Source organism: Pieris brassicae, chromosome 1 (genome assembly GCF_905147105.1).
Source record: "Pieris brassicae chromosome 1, ilPieBrab1.1, whole genome shotgun sequence".
In the NCBI taxonomy this organism is placed as follows: Eukaryota; Metazoa; Arthropoda; class Insecta; order Lepidoptera; family Pieridae; genus Pieris; species Pieris brassicae.
The window spans coordinates 8,830,574-8,850,017 of NC_059665.1; the positions used below are offsets into that span (position 1 = coordinate 8,830,574).

Consider the following 19,444-nt stretch of genomic DNA (forward strand, 5'->3'; position numbering starts at 1 on the left):
TTTTAAAGATAAAATTCCAACAACGATTCAAACATTGCATCGCTACAATTACGAGCGATGCTAAAAATCCGTAGATTTGAACCAATGGACTTTTTATCTGTGTACGCATTGATGAGTAAGGTGAAAAAACATCACAAAGGCATGTCTTAAATGCAAAAAATAAAGAAGAAAAAACGAAAAAGACAGAAATTTGAGACCAAGAATCCAAGGTTTTTTTTTTGTATTTCATATTTTCATGAATTACATAGTTCAATCACGAGCAGATATTTCTAAAGAATCCTTTTCATAAAAAAATTAAAAAAACAATCAAATTGTATTTACGGTGTGATCTTAAGAGACAGATATTAGTTTTTAACAGAAGTATTTATGAGTTAAGGAAAACATCATCAAGAAATAGTCATTCATACAGTCTATTTGTGTTACAAAATCATTTGCAAGTATTCTTATTAGCGCCACCATTTCAATTGGCAATTTAGGTCAGATCGTCAATTGTTAATGGTATCACTTATTTTTTAGTCGTCTTAACATGAGTATATATGTGGTTAACCACTTGAAACATATCTTTTATCACAAGGTTTGCATTCGAATCATACAAATAAACGACTATTTTAGCCCGTGGTGATTTGAGGAATAAAAATGTATATACATTAATAAATTATAGAGCCTCAGCCACTGTTACTGGATTATACAAGGAATCAAATCTTTCGCCTTGATTACGAGAATTTTAAAATATTTCGATTAGGGCATTCCTTAAACTTATCTCTTACTAGTTGATACCTTTACATAGTTAATTTTCTATTTATTTCACAATTCACAGTTACCTTTATATTATATCAAGACTAGTTTATATAATTTATACTGTAACAATATCTGCAATATATATTAGATGTAGATTAACGTAGTTACGCCAAACCTATATGAATTGACCAACGAACTCAAATAACCATTTGACATTGAACTACAAAATGAGATACAATTTAATTCATTCTACGATCAGTCAGTTGTATGGAAGACTTCGTATAATAACGTTTAAATAATTGTTATATATTCGGTGTTAAGCCCGCATTTTAGTTTTTAGTATTTGGAATACCAACTAGATTTTTCATCGATCTTATAAAGCTTTTTTAGAAACAGATTTTACTAGAACTACTGGAACTACTGATATTCCACGTTAAAATGAGATTGCATAACTATTTATTTACGTTTACAATTATATTAGTGAGTGCATTATGTAGAGATTTGAGTGAAGATGAAAGAAGCACAAGAGCTGCATTCATACAGAAATTATTAAATAAACAAAAACGAATGGAGGGAAAAGTTAAGTTATTGGGAGGAGAAAGTAACTTTGAAGGTAATGTTTGTTCATATTACATCATGTAAATGTTAAAAACCTCTCTTGGGCATATTAACAGTTTCTGGAAAGTCATGTTTAGTCACGTCAACTAAATGTGCCCTATTAAGGTTCCTCAGCCACTTCCTTTTTATTTTATTATAATTACAGATTGATTTTTGATTCAGAAGAAGTTTTCTAAAGAGGTTCTTCAAGTTGATTATATTCTTTATTGAAATCCAGGCTCTCGTTTCCACGATATTTTTTTATAAGACAGTGTATAAAATTTTTTGAATCTTAATTTTTACTTTAAAACTTAGATTGTTTATAGAATCACTATTAAATAATGTCATCAACATGTTTTTAATATCGGCGTATGCCTTACGCTCATATTTCTGGGAAAGTAATCTGTTGCAGAATAAAGATACGAGAACTTTGAATATTCGGAGTAGGTACAAATAGTATCGAATATATGTATTTTTAACCTATTATGTATTAATATTGAATTCCGATTTGGATGTGTGAGGGTAGGCGCTGCTGTGCCGCTGTATCATAGCTTATTGAAAAATACAGAGTTGTATATAACGGAAGATTATCCACAAAATGTACTTGAAAAAAGAAAAGAGTTACAAGAACAGGCACGAACCGAGAAAGAGAAAGGAAATGCGGTAATAATAAAATATGACAAACTAATAATACGCGACAAGAAGAACACAGAAGCCAAAAATAAAAAAAATGCTTTCAAATCGTCTCCCGAAATCAACCGTGACAAAATTAGAATGCGGACCTGTAAGAAAAACAATATTCAAAATACGGATACCGAGGTGAAAAAAAAACGATCGATCGTCTTCTAGTCTGTCTGATGAAGTCGTAAAACCTGGGATCCTGAACTTCCTGACAACCAAAACCCCAAATAGCGCATCCGGAAAAAGGGACAATAACAAAGAGAAGTATTAGCAAATACGGAACCCCTCTCATACGGATAAAATATTGGAAACAATATCAAAAAATAATTCAGATCTTCCAAGCCGGCTGGTCAACGAGGAAGATTAGGACCAAAATGTTCCAAAGGTTCAAAAAAAACAAAACTAAAATTTGCAACAAAAATACCTACCCCGACTAATAGTACCACTACTAAGACTAGAACATCAGGAAAACTCTAAATTTTAACATACAATGTTAAAATTAGCCCAATCTAGACAGGACTTCTTTGGAGGAGACCTTCACCTACAGAGGAGTTCTTACATTCTATTATTAACTATTATTCTTCATTCTTACAGAATGAAGAATAATAGTTCAATAGTAAGGTTAAGGAAAAACTAACACCAGTTAATTCAGGATACAAACTTAATTACTAACAATACTAATAATTGTATGTAAGTAAACTAACTTAATCTAACTTTTGTTTTTATAGGTAAGAATTAAAAAGCTTTACTTATGTATTAATATTAATAATTATTTAATATTAAATAGGTGGCCCGGTAAACGTTGTTTTGCCATGTAAATAATTTCTAGTGTAGAAAAAAAAGATGGTGATAAAAGAGTGAAAATTTAGGGTTTCATGTATTTTTAATGCCACATAATAAAAACCCCTTATCACTTAGGGGTTCGAAACATAGATAGTAGCTGATTCTCAGACTTGCTGAATATGCATAAAAAATTACATTAGAATCGGTCGAGCCGTCTCGGAGAAGTATGGGTACGAACATTGTGACACGAGAATTATATATAAGATTATGTCGTTATTACGATGAGTTGGTTTTTCTCGCACTTTTAGCTAGACTTGGTTAAGTTATTAAAATAGAACCTCATTAGTTGCGAAATGATATATAACTAGAACGCTAATTTTTCACAGGAAATGTGTACATTCACCACGCTGGACGTTGGGGAGCTGTATGTGATGATTCGTGGGACAACGCAGCAGCCACAGTAGTGTGTCGGACATTTAATAGAACTGGTGCAGCAACTCATGGTGGACAATATGGAGAAGCTTTGGGTAGTGTAGTCCTTTAGAGCCACAAAAAGCAATGCCAACTTTGCGTAGGTTTGATATTTCAGACAAAAATATTTGTATTAAATTCTTTAACAAAAATATACTAAAATAGGCATATGGAAATGACAAGTAGAAATATTATTTTCCAATTGTCTGTTCTTGACCGTCAGTTAACGAGGTTTTCAGTGAAGCTTTTAAGTTAATACACATAATGTACGTTATATATGGTAGAGCATATGCTTTACTGTCTACTGTAACATAATACATACATAGGACATAACAAAATAGACAAATTCAAACCTTTTTTACAGAAAAATTCTGGATGGACGACGTGGTCTGCGAAGGTACTGAGACAGCTTTAAACAACTGTATTTTTTCTGGCTGGGGTTCATCAGACTGCGACAGAAGCGAAGCAGCAGGAGTAATATGCTATGAAGAGGAAGTCAGAGCTGATGAAATTCAATCGAGATACTTGCATGAAGTAATGGATATAAGAGGTGCCAGCTTAAGACTGGTCGGAGGTAGAAACAGCTTTGAAGGAAGAGTGGAGGCAAGTTTACATATACCATAGATATTATTACTATACGATCTGGTACAGTAACGATGCGGGATAAATTGGAAAGTAGACTTTAAAGTCACGTTACTAGTCCCTTACACAAAAACAGAATAAGATCTATATTATAATGTGTTGACCTAGTGGTTTCCGCGTCTCTCATCCCTGAGGTCTTAAGTTCGATACCCGAATATACTTTCGGTCTATGTGCGCATCCAACACTCGCTAGTACAATCACGTTCGTTCGTTAGCCTTTTCTTCAATTACTATTTCGATTTGAACTTTAATTTCTTGTTGCATAGTACATTCACCAAGTGAGGGGTAAACTTGCTATAAAAATGAGTGCATTGCTAAGAACATACGAAAATTCCTATTCGCTTCCCATCCAGACAAAACTGCAAACATCATCTCGTGTTAGTAGCAAACATTTGCGTATTCGAAAAAATAAAATATAAGGAACGAATGAAAATTTTATCGACAAATTTGTTGAATTGAGTTTTCATTTCGACATTAAAACACTATTAAATATTTTATAGATTTAAATCTGTATTATAGGTTTAATATTTACGATTCACACAAATCTGTTGCGGCAGAATCCGAACATCCGGACAGAATTAATACATCCGTTAAAGGCGTTATAATATAGTAATTTATATTATACAGGTTGGCCAAAAAGTCGAGGAACAAACGCAACTCGGGGTTAGATGGGGTGGGGTCACCAGCTGCAAAAAATTGTAATACAGGAGGTCCTTAAACTCGAGCGAAATAAGAATTCCTAGTGGCGTTTGATCCACGATGTTGTTTTTGCCACCCTGTATAGGATTGCTAAATAAGTCTTAAGTTACAATGATTTTAAAGTACGTAATTTTAGGTCTATTACAACAATGTTTGGGGCAGCATATGCCCTGATGGCTGGACGCTGTATGAAGCATCAGCTATCTGCCACCACCTGGCCCTGGGGTATGCTGAACAAGCTCTTCAGACAGACTACTTTGGCAGCTCTAGGATTATTCTAAATGGTGTGCAATGTGATGGAAATGAAACAAATTTGTTCTCTTGTAAGCATCGAGAATTTGGAAATGTTATGTGTCCCGGAGAGAAAGGTAATAACGAATTTGATACTATCCTAATATAAATCCTGCTATAGACCTAGATAGGCCTACTATCTACTACTTGTCTTAGGATGAACAACACAAGAGTTTTCCAAGAACTCGGTTTTGTACCTTTGGGATATGTGCGACGGCCAAGGTTGTTTGCGATACCAAGGGCCAAAACCAGGCTGTTGCACAGAACCCCGTTAACAAAGACGTTGCGCTACTGAATGCTGTCTCCGACACTTTCAACATCTTTATAAGATCGCAGAGTGACTTCGCAGTAGCGATATTGTATCTTGTGTATTTCATATTATATTTTTTTATCATAGTACTTTTTTACATTATCGTATATGCTAAAGACTGTAAGGATAGTGTATGTGTTTTTGTGCATAAATAAAATAAAAAATAATACAAAAGCAGAAAAATGTGTATATTATATATATACATATATTAGCAAACCGAAGATATATCGGCATATAGACATATCTTATAATGCGTATTTCGCTTTGTAAATATAACAAAAATCTCGTCACAGTGTGCCCGAACGATATTTATGATTTTTTTTATCTATTAGTAGTATGAAGAGGTCTTAAAGTATTCATATGATAAGATAATCTTACATTACTCTGAGTGGATTTGAGTGTATCTTAAAAGGTCAGAAAGCGTAGGGATCTCGAAGTCTAGCGGTTTTATTGAATACGTGCTAGGTGAGGGGTACGATTCCATGTTGGAGTGCAAGTTTATTTAACTTTTTTTGTTTGCCTTGGTAGGGTTGTTCTGTACGAGGCAAATGCTATAACCGTGTGTGGCTGGCACAGTGAAATTTCTTAGGCAAGCAATGTGTATGTGAGTGAATGTGTGTCTTGGAAAATAGACAATGAGATGTAGGATGTATGTATCAATACGTCCTATGCGGTTTTGTAAAAACTACTCGAGGTGGTTTTAGTGTGTAGAGCAATAGTCCCATACACCTGCAACCTGCCTTACTGGGGCAGGAAAGTGCAAATTTCACACTCAGATACCAAAAAATACATCAGAACGCCTATACTCATCTTGTTTGTTTCCAGATCCTAATATTAAAGGAACAACGCTGCTTGTTAGTAGTGCTTGAAAAATTGACACAAAAAAAAGTTTTCATTAGCAATGTTTCTAACTCGCCAGTTCTAAACATTTTCAGTGTTACCTAGGTATAAATAATCCTCTAAACGTACTATTTATAAACATATTAATATTTTTACATTTTCTTTATTTATAATCTTTTATCGTGGAAAGCACATTATTTAACATATACTACGTAAGTATTAACCACCGCCCTCTTAAGAACTGAGCTTAAACCAAAATTAAATAAAAAGAAATTTCGTCCAAGAACTTCACTTTTCCTTAAAATTTACTTCGTATTAGGATAATATTTCATTTCACAATATTCAGAGGATGAATAAAGTAATACGGCAAATCTTTTGGACTTCCTTATACATTAGCATTTTGATTATATTATCTTTCTTTTGTTTGATACACTTGTAATACACTTATGTGGACTTAAAACCTTGCTTGTTGTGAACAACGTTGTATTCAGAATAAATTCCAACAAACGCTACTTAAAACCATTTTTCGGATTAACGATGATGCCTGTTCCGTAGGCAAAGAAATAGCAACTACTTGTAATGGCAGGGTATGAATACAGAACCTCCTCTATATAAACTTAACTAAAGCGTGAAGATAAAGAAAAATCGGTTGTCTGTAAAGTCGGTTTATTGAGGATAGTTGAACGTGACAACGTCATAAGAAAATACTGATGGAATGGTGGCTTTTTCAAAAGAATATTTTAATTTTATTTGCTTGATAGAAAATTTGTATGGATATAGAAAACTAGGTAAATGGAAATCACAATTGAATTGATCATGTTACATTTATTTGTACGCATAAATACAATTATGTAAATTTTTTCATCACTCACTCAAATATGTGGTCGTGCGTGCATCCGCTCCATCGATTTATAAGACGTTGTCATGTCAAAACAGAAGCAGTAAGATTAAACGTAAAATAATATTTTACGTAATAATGTACATTTAATTTTACACACATTTGCACTTGTTAAGAATAAGAGACACTAATCTCTTCAAGGTAAAGTAAGATATAAAATCATTTTTCGATCACTTAAGAAAATCCCATATTTACGTAAACGTCTTGTACTTTAAATATAGCTTATTCTGTGTTAAAATTACTTAATGATTATTTTACTTAGTCATCAAGAATATATGAACAGGTATATATAATTTAGTACGAGTATATATAAGTTAATTTAATGGCTATAGCTTAATTAGCCTTTAAATTAACAGCCTAGCCTGTTAACTAAACAGCGCGGTTTAACTAGCAGCCTCAAAGATATTCAATCATTACGTTTGTAATAATTAATAAACTGGCTGGCTAATGCTTAGGCCATTTGTACGATAGAGCGACCACGTGACAGAAATAAAAAAGAAGAAACCTCTGACAAATCAAAGATATTTCTTTAAATATTAAATTGATGTGTCAGTCACAATTAAATTCAAAAAAAATTACACACATTATGTCACTACACTCTTCCATTGTAAGTACTTGTTGTTTCTGCCGAAGTTGTTGTGGTTAAAATTGTGGTTGGCCGACGCATTCATATTTCTAAGCGTTTAAGAACTAAACTTATATTAACAGTCAACAGGCTAGGCAAGTAGTGAAACGTCATCCATCCAACTCATTTGCCTAGCTGTTTGATCAACTGGCTCTGTCGGTGTCAATCAAAGAAGGATGACAATTGTTGATTTGACTTTGATACACGAACCGGAGATGGTAGGTGGTGTCCCGGCGTAATGGCGTTAAATTTTAACTGCTGTCGCGTGCGCACTAAATATATACCGCATACCGTATAACATTTACTTTTTTTTGATTCATCATTGAAGGATCCAGTGTTTGGAGTGAGATACGCCAACGTTGATGGTAAGTGCTAGTTTTAGTCTTATCGACTATTGGATTCCTTTTTTATTATACTGACATGCGACAGCCGAACCAGCGCATATTATTTCAACGAGGGAAGGGAGCATCCTGGATATAGCTTCCATATACCCAGACCCACACAGGCTCAATATCTTTCAGGCCGCTAGTTAAATTATTAATATTATTATATTATTAAATTTATTTCAGGACACGTAGCAGCAGTTATATGCAGTCACTATTTAGCTGACTTACTACTTGATACGAGCGCAATAGAAAGCACTGCACACTTGCAGGACGCACCTATGTTCCAACTGCAATGTGCTATGGAAGAAAACTGTTTAAGTAAATCTGCGTATGAGGTAAGTTACTTAGTATTACGACTAAATTTAACTGCATGAGGGTATATAAATAGATTGTCCATAAATACTGTTACAGAATACTTATATTTTTTTCTACTTTTAATTGTTTTGAATTTGGAACACGTATATTATTTTAAAAACTTCCTTCGATTTTGCGACATTCTACATATTTTTTTGCGTTTATTATTATATTACAATATGGAATAGGGTGATAAGAAAATAGGATTACAGTGATCGCCTTGCACAAAGTGGGTATGGAACCGTTAGTTCCGGACTCTTCAATAGCTTGGTATCAGCCGTAAAGTGCGAGCACAAAAGGCACGAATAATTATCGTACAGTATTTAATTTAGATTTCACAATCTACTAGGCCCAACTCAGTCCAATCCCTCATCACCATAATGCTCCACTGACTCCTCAATCAGAACTGTCCTCCGTAACGCTCTCTCAAAAGTCAAGATGGCGCTTCGACACCAGTACAGACATATGCTCCCCTCTGATTGATCGTAACAATGTTCGTACTTTTATTCGTTAAGTAAAGATATACATGTAACAATTAAATAATAACGAAACAAATCGAATCCAAATAAATAATATCTTAAAAGTAATTGAAGGAATCTCAATGATTACCGCTCAATTGTCTGTATCTTAACCTAGCATTCCCTGACAGTTATAAAGAGTTTACACTGTATTTATAATTTTCTTAACACACATAAAAATAATTATAAATTTAAAAGTTTGGTCCTGTGGCCGTGTGATCTTTAATGCTGATAATAATTTAATTAAATTTCTAGATTTGTTCAAACATTGTACGCTCGCATTGCTATCGGTGGCTATTAATGTATTGAATTGCTTATCTTAAAGAGATCTACAATAAAGTCTTCAATATTACCTATTTCTCTAAGACAACCCACACTAAAGATTTTTGTCTCTTACATATTTATTATTGGGTTATTTATAAATATTTGAAACAATACAGTTATATTTCAGTTTCGAGATATATATATATATATATATATATATATATCAAAACGCGATCCCAATCGTCATCTTCACACATATTGAGAGAACTACACCAATATTACATACAAAGTTAAACTCAAAAATAACAAAATCATTTATTCATATAGGTAACACAATGTAGACTTATGAAAGTCAAAAAAAGAAATATACCTTAAATGCTTCTAATTTTACATTTACTGCCAGTTCTCAAAAGCGGCGTAGAACGGAAGAGAAGAACTGGCAATAAACTCTCTCCACTCTTAATCGAGCTCACTATCCGTATCGAATTTTAATATCTTCGGCCCAGTTAATAATAATAATGAAACATACACAATCACATAAGTATATTTTTATACTCGTGGTATTATTAAAAATAAATACACTATTGGTCTACTGTATAAAAATATAAACATTGATAAATCTTATTTATATTCGGTTTAAAACTAAATTATCTCATCAAACATTCGTACAATTTTCAAAATAAATAAACGTTTTATTCAGCAAACATCAATCATGTTGATAAATCTGGACATGCCTATTAAAGTTACAATGGAATATAGCTTTTAATAAAAGGGGATAAAAATGAAATTGCAATGAAATAAGTGATATCTTACTAAGGGTTCGTTAGCTGTTTTGTTTTTAAATTGGAATGTTTAAAATACGTGGTTTGCAGGTTAACAGCCAATATAAGTTGGCTATAAAACATTGCTTTCTACATTTAAATGCGATAAATACACATTTAAATAAAATCTATTTACAAATAAATAACTCGATATTTCAAGTGATTGAAACTGTTCCATACAGCCAAAAGAACCTTACAAAACACTGTCCAAATGTGTCGAATAAAAATGAATTCTTATATTGAAAAGGCACATGTTTTCACGTGAAACTTCTTTATCGGCGTTGGAAAAAATCTACAGTCGCATTTTTTGCCATTACGCCATGTTTTTTCGAAGAAGTAATAAATCTATTACAATTAATGAAATTCTGTAATAATCTTAGTAGTAATAAGGTAAAATTAAATAATTGTATTATTTGTATTCACATGAATATGGATGATATGATATATATGATAATAAAAACCTTTTGTTAAACTTTATCTAATTTTATACATTATTATATAATATATTTATATATATTTCATACGTGTCTACACTAGTACACGCACACATTTTTTTGTATTTAAAATTCTACGTTTAAGTATGTGATCTATCTGTGTCAACAAATGATTATTGTTTATATAGGTCTTTTGAATTATACTGTTCGTTTCACAGAGGGTAATAAACGTACAATGTTTTTGTTTGCTTTATCCGTTTAATACACACGAGAAATTATCTGTTATCGTAATGTAGCCTAGTTATTATAGTAAATAGCCACCTGCTAAGCCACAAATGTAAAAAATTTATCCTTAATGATTTGTATTATATAGAAGTGCACTATATATTGACATTTTAATATATTAATTTAGAATTATATTGTTTATTATCTAAACATAACAATCAAATATACAGTATTTACAATTTTCTTAACCTTAACCATAGTAATAACAAAAATAATTAAAAATTAAAACAAATTTATAAAGTTTGGTCCCTGCAGTAGTGTTTTAACGCTGGCAACTTTTCCCTCGATGTATTGCGATATTCATTCAGTAAAGCACCACTGGTACCAAATATATAATAATCTTTAATATTTTATATCTTCCAGATTCAAAAAACAAATCCAAATTGGCAATTTGAAACACGAAGGCTGTTGCGTTTCACTGCCGCATCTCTGAATATTGGAAATGCTGAATTCCGACCCTATCTGCCCAAGCATCTGTGGCAATGGCATCTATGTCATATGTAAGACTAGAAGATACATCTTCCCTTTTTTATATTTAAATTAATCATTTTTATAACACGTAGAAAGTGGCAATATTTTTTTTTCTGAAACGGCCTATGTATGTTTTTTTTTATCTAACAGAGGGAAAACGGGCAAGAGGCTCACATAAATAAATGTAAGTGATACCGCCGCTCATAGACACACATTGCCAGAGGTCTCGAAGGTGCATTGTGCTTTTATTAATGAATATAATTAATTCTGGTGAATATGTCATTTGTACACATAAAAACATATAGATTTATTTAAACAGATCAAAATTAAAGCGACGACAAATCTAAAGTATTCTAATTAATTCCGAGGGAACTGTCAAAGAAGTTCACCCTCGTCCAGTTCAGTTGTGAAAGCAGTGAAACTCATATTTTACTTGAAAAATACTAAGTTTAACATGGCTATTGTTAGGTTTTTATAGTCTTGAAGTCCACTTAAAATTATTGCAATACAATGTGTCCGATGCTATAAGTACGTAATTTCGTCAAATAAATTTAAATATATATGTATTATTGAAAGAAAACACTTTTTTACCGGATTAAAGCTATGTATTATTATAAACTTATAATTATTTTACATGTATTATTTTAATTTAATTTTATATGTATTATGTTATTTAACTAAATGTATTCTTTTTTCGTTTATAATCGATTTATTTGCAACGCACAAATATATATTATTTACAATACTCTTATACTACATAGTAATAATAATAATAAAAATATAAATTATTAAAAATTGAAAATAGAATAATAAAACAACTTTAAAAAGTTGGTTCCCTGTGTACATTGTAGCATTTCGGCGCTATATCGCGAAATTTATTTCGTTGAGCGAGGAAAGCACTAGTACAGTCACCTGTATCTACCAGAAGCCAACTTAAACATTCACCCCACGTCCCAAGACCCTCCAAAGGGAACATAATCAAAGTTGGAGGAGAGACTTATCTTAAATTTGAGCCGTTTTTTGACTAAATGTTTTTGTGCAAACGTCTTATCGTATCGTATAAACATATCGTAATCTGTGTTTTGTGTTTTGTGTGAAAGTTAATTGTCACAGTGTGAATTGAAGAGAGTAGACACGACACATATACCTAACCTTAGTTGTAAAAGTTTATTAAATATAAGCCGGCTAAAATATATCGCAAGTGCTGAGTCTACCCATTGTTAAAATATCCATATGTCATGCATGTAAATGACGCAGGCTTCTTATGAGTTGCGAAAAGCGTTCTTTTCATTTATAAGACTAAGATATGCTGTCAGCTAAAGATCTTTTTCTGAAAAGCTTTATACGGAGCTTTAAGCGCTATAGGTATTTTCACTAGTAACCGCACTCAAATATTTTTCTATTTTTTAAATAACGATTTTGTAGTATGTTGCTATAATTTTCTCAATTATAGCAACATACTACATTATTTTTTACTATATCAATGAAATCCAACCATCGTAGAACTTCGATTGGTCAGATACGAAACTTAGCGCGGACTCCCATATCAAATCGTTGTAGACCTACGGGAGTCCCTAGTCACTTAGCGTCGAAAGTCTAAGGCCCGAATTACAAAATATATCTCAGTATCGTATACAATCTGCCCATTCACAAATCTTGTGTCAAACATGTCAAAGTTTAAATAGAAATAAATAAATAAATATAAAATAAATATTTGACAGCAGATTTTAAGTTAGACGACCTGTTTCGTTTCTCAATATCAATTTCGCCCCCATCGAACGCCCCAAATTTGTCAATTCAATTTTCAGTACTATTGACAAATTAAGGGCCGTTGACAACTTTAGCAATATTTTTAGGCATTACCACAGTATGGAAGTATTCGCAACATTCGATGTCTTAGACAGCTTTGGTCAAAGAATTGCTGAAGGACACAAAGCTTCCTTTTGTTTAGAAGATAATACATGCCTGCCTGGTATTGAGAAGAAGTATTCCTGTTTAAATTATGGTGATCAGGGTGAGTTGAAAATAAGTTCACTACTACAGTGTCTACGAATCGTTAGGCTACGGCCTTCTAAGTATCTCTATTTTCCTACGAAATACAATATTTCCATAAAGAACAAATAATGTTTATAAACACTTTCTATGTAATTCAGATTTTTATCAAAAATAATTTTTAATGAAGATAAAAATAAAATTCTCGAATAATACATGGTTGCTATTTGTATATACGCTATGCATCAGCGATTTCATTCTCTATTCTCAGTCTTTATCTATGTAATTGGAGATTTGTATGTAAATGTTTTACATTTATTTCCCACGTAATTATTCAATTGCACAATACGTGCACTGCAAAACTTCTACAATTAAAATAAATTATTTACTTAGATCAAACAAAAATATAGCAAGCAACTCGTGAACTTAGAGTACAAACATAGGTCTACCTCGATAGAGATCTTATTTATACATGTATATGTATATCGCTCGCGTGAGTGAGCGTGAGCGGCTCTCTAACCAAGTTAGTGTGTGCGCGGTATATCTAAAAGTTATGACTTCCGCCTCAGATTCCTGCTTGGAACCTGTAGACCCAGTCTCTGAAGACCCAGTGTCTCCTTTTCCTCGACTCTTAAGTATCTTAAATACAATACACTGATATAGCAAGCTCATCGGAGACGTGGCTGGAGACCATACTCAAATAACATACATTTTTGGTAATTATTTATATTTTAGCTAACCAAATTACTGCCACTAATTACCTATTTCATTGAGATAGTGATAGCTGTTATAAACAAAATAAAGGCATAAATCATTTTATTGTTAAATCCCACCGGAGGGCTGGCGATAAAGTCGAAAGAAAGCGTTTTGTACTGCCTGTCGTCGGGTCTTGAAATTTTCCACTTAATTTTTTTTGAAATTTTGAAAAAAGTAAAATACGTTCGGACAAGATAAGGTGGATACGGTGACGGAGGCTATAACTCTTGTAGTTTTGTGATAATCGTCGTCGAGAATTAAAACGGGAAGAGCGATTAACCAGTCTTGGTTGTTGAATTGTGAGCTTCTCCCTAATTGTTTGCAATTCTTGGCAATAGACAGCTGTGCCATTCGGTAGGAAGCTGTGATGTAGTAAGTCTGGTACTCGTTCACCAGACACTCAACTATCCAATGAGTAACATTTTTTGCGCATTGTTCAGGTGCTGTACCCGAGTTCACCCACTAAGATGAACGTTTACGGTTGTAGTACAGGATCCACTTGTAACAATTCGATATAAAAATTTCCTGGTTTCTATGCCGTTTCAGTAGTGATATGTACATACATATCACTTCTGCGCGGGAGTCTCGATCGGGATTAGTTCGTGTGGCACCCACTTATCTAGCATTTCTATTGTTCCGATTTGAAGTGGTTGAATATTGTTATGGCATCGCACCAAATTCAGTCGTAGATTTAGTTGTTTCCATTATTGGCTTCTATTCGTCGTTGTCGACAATGGTTACCGGCCGACTGCGAGGCTCGTTCAACTCAACATTTTCAATTAAATCAATAATGTTCTAGAATCTCCAATTAGGTAAAATATTTATTATAATTTTACATAAATAATGTCGGTTGGAAATTGCATATTATACATATAAGACGTTTTACTTTTTTTATTTATATAACCTGTTAATTTTAGCCTAAATTCAGTACAGTATTAGAGATACATTTAGGCGTGACTTTATGCCTACCGGAAACAATTAACGTACATATAGAGATTTTATTGTACTACTATCACCATTATTATAGTGGTACATATATTAAGTTACCATTACATTGCATGAATAGGATTTCAATACGAACCATATAGAGCGATATAATACTGTTTGAAGAACGTGATCTGGATCTCACGTTCTCTAAACATTCAGTTTATCTCGTTTTGAGAATAAAGCTTATTTTCGCTGTATTGCGAATTCTCTACAAAATCAACTATGTATTTTATAGCACAAAAGCGTAATTAAAAACAGCTCTTTATCTTCTTCAATTAAACCCCCTATAAAGTTTGATAAAATATTAATTTATATGGTAATACTAATTTTAATTGCTTTTACCTTTAAGACGTTGTTGTAACTAACATAATTAACATTTAATTGTATGATTAATTAAAATAATTATTATGACATGAGACAACTTAACGAAATTAAAGAACTAAGATAGAAAAATGATATTATAAAAAATTAAATCAAATTATAATTGTATTTTGGCAAAAACTTAATATTGTAAGTTTATATAATTCTAATGTTTAGTTATAGACCCGGGTATCTCTAAAATGTTACCAGAATCTAAAAATGATAATACGTATAAAGAAGTACTCATCTGTCTCTTTTCATCACAGCGAAAACACAATATGGTGAAAGGAGAAAAATAAAAGGAAGCTTTCGAATTTTTTTTACAAACAAAGAACACAATTCTATTTAGTTTCAAGTTTCGTTTTGGAGTTAAATATGTCATCTAAAATTTAAAAACTAAGCCTACCATGTATACAAGTATAACGAACTTTACAGGTGTATCCGTGAACTGTTCTGATATATACCAGTACAATATCGACTGCCAATGGGTGGATGTGACAGATGTCGTGCCAGGCGACTACACGTTTAAGGTACCTTTTCAACGTAAACTTCCAATTACACGCATGCTGACACTGGTCAGACTGATATACCAATTTACAATTGTATTTATTAAAGCATTATTTATGTTTTAATCGACTTCTATAAAAATCTGAAGGACGTAATCAATTTGTTTATGTTTTTTCGTAATTAGGTGTAAACTTGAAAATGTATAAAGATGTATGGACCCAAATGGCAAACCATAATTTTCCTGTTATTTGTGTTTTGTTTAATTGAGGCAATACAAAACCTCTTTCACGTAAGGTTTTGGTTGGGTTGCTAAATGACTTGTGCCTTGAATTCTTTAGTAGAAAGTTTTAAACGAATTAAGAATTAGAAAAACATTATATTCTATATATATGTTCAACCTTAGATATCCGATGTTAAGTATATCGTGAAGTGAATCAATAAATAGATGTATATAAATAAGTGAAAAGAGGCGATGAGAACTTAAAGAAACTAATCTTTGTTGCTCATACAAAAGGCAAAAGATCACGTAGCCATTCACCAACTAGATGGACCGACCGATCAAGTGAAACACTCATATTCCTCAAAACTGTACACAAGACAGCTGATGGAAAGAAACCGGTAGAAACAGATTTTCCACCCCAGGTGTTTCCTTACTGATCACGTCGCTCAGACATATCTGTCATGTAGCTCATAAGCGACTGAAGAGAGAGATTAGCTAATGCTCTTTCGTGGCTGGTACCTTGTAACTTTTAATAGTGTTTAGATGTATCCCAATGTTATGGGATACATTTTAACGTAACATATAATTGTCCAATGCTGTTTTGTATCGAATAAAGAAATCCGATGAATTATTTTGAACATGTACTAAGTAAATAAATCGATTATTTTCAGGTAGCTGTCAACCCACACGCGCGCGTAGCAGAACAAAGCTTCCACAACAATGCTGCCTCATGTTTTCTGCGCCTAACTGAGACTTACGCTGCAGTATATGGCTGTAAATTGGGGCGGCCTTAGAGGAATAAACAGGAGTACCAAAGTTACGTTGCGTAAAAATAAATTATAACAATGCTTTTATTATGGATATTTTTTTTTGACATGCGTATTAATTATTGTACGTATTAACTACAGCTATAACCGTACATACATTTTCACGTCTTACATATGATTGAATGCTATCTTACTAAATGTATACTGTATGTAAATTTCCATAGAAAATTCTACACGTGTAAAACTCCGCTACAACTATTTCAATTGAAATGCTAGAACCCATTGTTATTTTAGTTTGTAAAAATTTTAAATGGTAAAGTTGCGAACAGTGAAATATTTGCCGCAAAATTTTTAACTCGTGAGTTGGGCTTTGACTGATTGACAGTATACAATCAGTTTTTAAATGTCGACATATCAAAGATAAAAATTTGTATGAATATCCATGTGAAGATTTCAAAGGTAGTAATATTAAGAAAGTAAATAAATTCGTACGTTACCTTAAGGTTGGGGTTTCAGTGCAAAGGTAAAGATTTTTAGTTTAGTTTAAAGTGATTTATGTTTCACATGTATACTGGGTTGCTTTGTGTTTACTAAACCGGATCTCGTACGAAAATACACTAGCAATATTTATTTTATGTCAAATTGATTTATCATCGTTTTATGGAAATTTTAAAATTTTAGATATAACAGAATTCGACACTCTTGCATTATTTGTAAACACAGTTGTGTGTGTATTTCAAATAATTAACTTTAGATGAATGCTGCACGAATTTTCTATGTTATTAAAAAAATAGTTTTTGCTAATGACAATATTCTTTTTTATATATTTAAAAACTAGTAAGAGGTAGCGTACCTATTACTCCATGTTTCTATTATTTGAAGGCTTAAGTCAAAGGGAAAAATGTGAAAAACGCAAAGATATTGTATTTATAAAACGTCGGCATTTATGGTCGCACTCCTCCGAAACGGTTTGACTAATTTTATTATTTTTTAAATATATTTGCCAGATAAGCTCGATGACCAGTTGGTCTAGCTACAGCTGCGACTCTCTTCCATGATGTCATACGTTTGATCCCCGGCTGTGCACCAATGGACTTTCTTTCTATGTGCGCATTTAACATTCACTCGAACTGTGAAGGAGAACATCGTGAGGAAACCGGTTCGCCTTAGAACCATGGAAGTCGATGGCGTGTGTCAGGCACAGGAGATTGATCACCTATTTGCCATTAGATTGACAAATGATCATGAAACAGATACAGAAATCTGAGGCCTACAAAGGTTGTAGCGCCACTGATTTTTATCTTATTTTTTATTAGAGAAGCTCCTAAAACATTTTTCGTTAAACATTAGGTTGTCCGACATAATTTATTTTTTCATATAATATATCTTGATATTTATAGACGAAAGAACTAGACGAGATTAGTGGAGTGATAAAGAAAAATACTGATTTTTTTATTACAATTTAATATTAAGGAATTACAATGAGCAAGTTTGTACATAAACTTATATTACGTGTCCTTTAGATAAATGTATATTATAGGTTTAATTCATATTAACTTAATTTTAAAAGTTATATATATAATTACATACATACAAACATGTACGCACATAGCCAAATAAAACTTTAGTCAAATTTAAAAGCAAATCACAGACTATCACCATTCCTAAAAACTAATTACTATGGCAACTATAAAAACCTCACCAAAAAATATTTTATCACAAAATTGGTAAATTTTATAATGACTAATACTACATTTATTGCTAAACTTATTTTGTACATTTAATAATAAATACTAAATAAACTACCTGATACGTCAAAAGTGAGCAATTGTATACTTGGAGGAGTTCCCTCCAAGGATGACTTTTCTGACTGACCATTACAAAATAATAAACATCCAAAATACGTTTTTTTATAAACAGGCAAGTAAAGTAATATCAAGTTGCTGTATGACGACAATTAGCACGACAAACATAAAATCAAATAACTGGAATATTTAATAATGAAAAATTTAAAAAGCTTCCGTGCGCGTATTTTAAAGCACGAATAGTCAGCGTTCAAATTGAATACGTGTAGCTATACAAGAATACGTTTGAGATAGGAAAAACATCGAATACGAAAACTTATTGACGTTATAGGAAATTTCGTTCTAAGAAAGAAAGTAACATTACGCTTGTTTAAAAATTTGGTCAGTTAAAAAGTATAGACTACCCCTTCTTAAATTTAATTAATAATATACTAACTGTCAAGTATATTACTATCCATATGGTGGTGGAAACGAAACCAGTATACACTGTAGGCACTTCAATCGTCCAGCCTCGTTGTAACATTGAACGGAGGGACTCCGTCGACTTAGTGAGGGGTAGCACGAAGCTTATCCATTGAAGAATTTGATGCATACCTGTGTAAATAATATTTATTAGAAACACCTGGAAGCTGTGAATTTAAAAGAAAAAACGACGATGCACTCCATTTGATTGTGATTGGTCAACCACATTGGACCCGACCGACGTTTAGCAATTTGACTGTCAAATGCTTTTACTATCAAAACGAAAAACTGGTGTGATGATATCAATTGATCCAGGTATATATAAGAACTGATATGGCACTTAATCTAGCAAAGTATCTCTAGTATGGTTTTAAGAATTCCTTCAGGAGTTCTTTCACAGATTTTTTGGGTTGCATTTTGGTCAATACTTTTATCTAACTGTATATATATATTACATAGATGGTAATAATTGTGAATGTA

At 32.4% G+C, this 19,444-nt stretch overlaps 2 protein-coding genes across 3 annotated transcripts in view; one reads left to right on the top strand and one right to left on the bottom strand.

The window, feature by feature from the left end:
• Positions 1 to 1,029: 1,029 nt before the first annotated feature.
• LOC123709962 (lysyl oxidase homolog 2B) lies at positions 1,030 to 16,760 on the top strand. Of its 2 annotated transcripts, XM_045661607.1 has the most exons (9): positions 1,030 to 1,351; positions 3,186 to 3,326; positions 3,635 to 3,873; positions 4,748 to 4,979; positions 8,145 to 8,296; positions 11,001 to 11,137; positions 12,965 to 13,122; positions 15,639 to 15,733; positions 16,602 to 16,760. In XM_045661607.1, exons 1-9 carry the CDS (start codon positions 1,177 to 1,179, stop codon positions 16,722 to 16,724), a joined length of 1,452 nt encoding a protein of 483 aa, XP_045517563.1. In that variant the 5' UTR covers positions 1,030 to 1,176; the 3' UTR covers positions 16,725 to 16,760. The 2 variants fall into 2 exon arrangements, with proteins under 2 accessions (XP_045517563.1, XP_045517571.1); XM_045661615.1 differs by lacking the exons at positions 15,639 to 15,733; positions 16,602 to 16,760 and adding an exon at positions 13,670 to 13,788.
• A 1,386-nt stretch (positions 16,761 to 18,146) lies between these two features.
• LOC123708350 (ABC transporter G family member 20) overlaps positions 18,147 to 19,444 on the bottom strand; it is a 45,606-nt gene continuing 44,308 nt past the window's right edge. The window contains exon 16 of the mRNA XM_045659029.1: positions 18,147 to 19,096. Coding sequence (XP_045514985.1) covers positions 18,903 to 19,096 — 194 coding nt within the window. The 3' untranslated portion in view covers positions 18,147 to 18,902. The remainder of the gene's footprint in view (positions 19,097 to 19,444) is intronic.

Bases quoted from the DNA above. Each gene is read 5' to 3' on its own strand.
- LOC123709962 (XM_045661607.1), top strand. From the start codon at position 1,177: ATGAGATTGCATAACTATTTATTTACGTTTACAATTATATTAGTGAGT. The intron at 3,327-3,634 runs GTAGTGTAGTCC...CCTTTTTTACAG, and splicing joins ACAATATGGAGAAGCTTTGG to AAAAATTCTGGATGGACGAC. The intron at 3,874-4,747 runs GCAAGTTTACAT...ACGTAATTTTAG, and splicing joins GCTTTGAAGGAAGAGTGGAG to GTCTATTACAACAATGTTTG.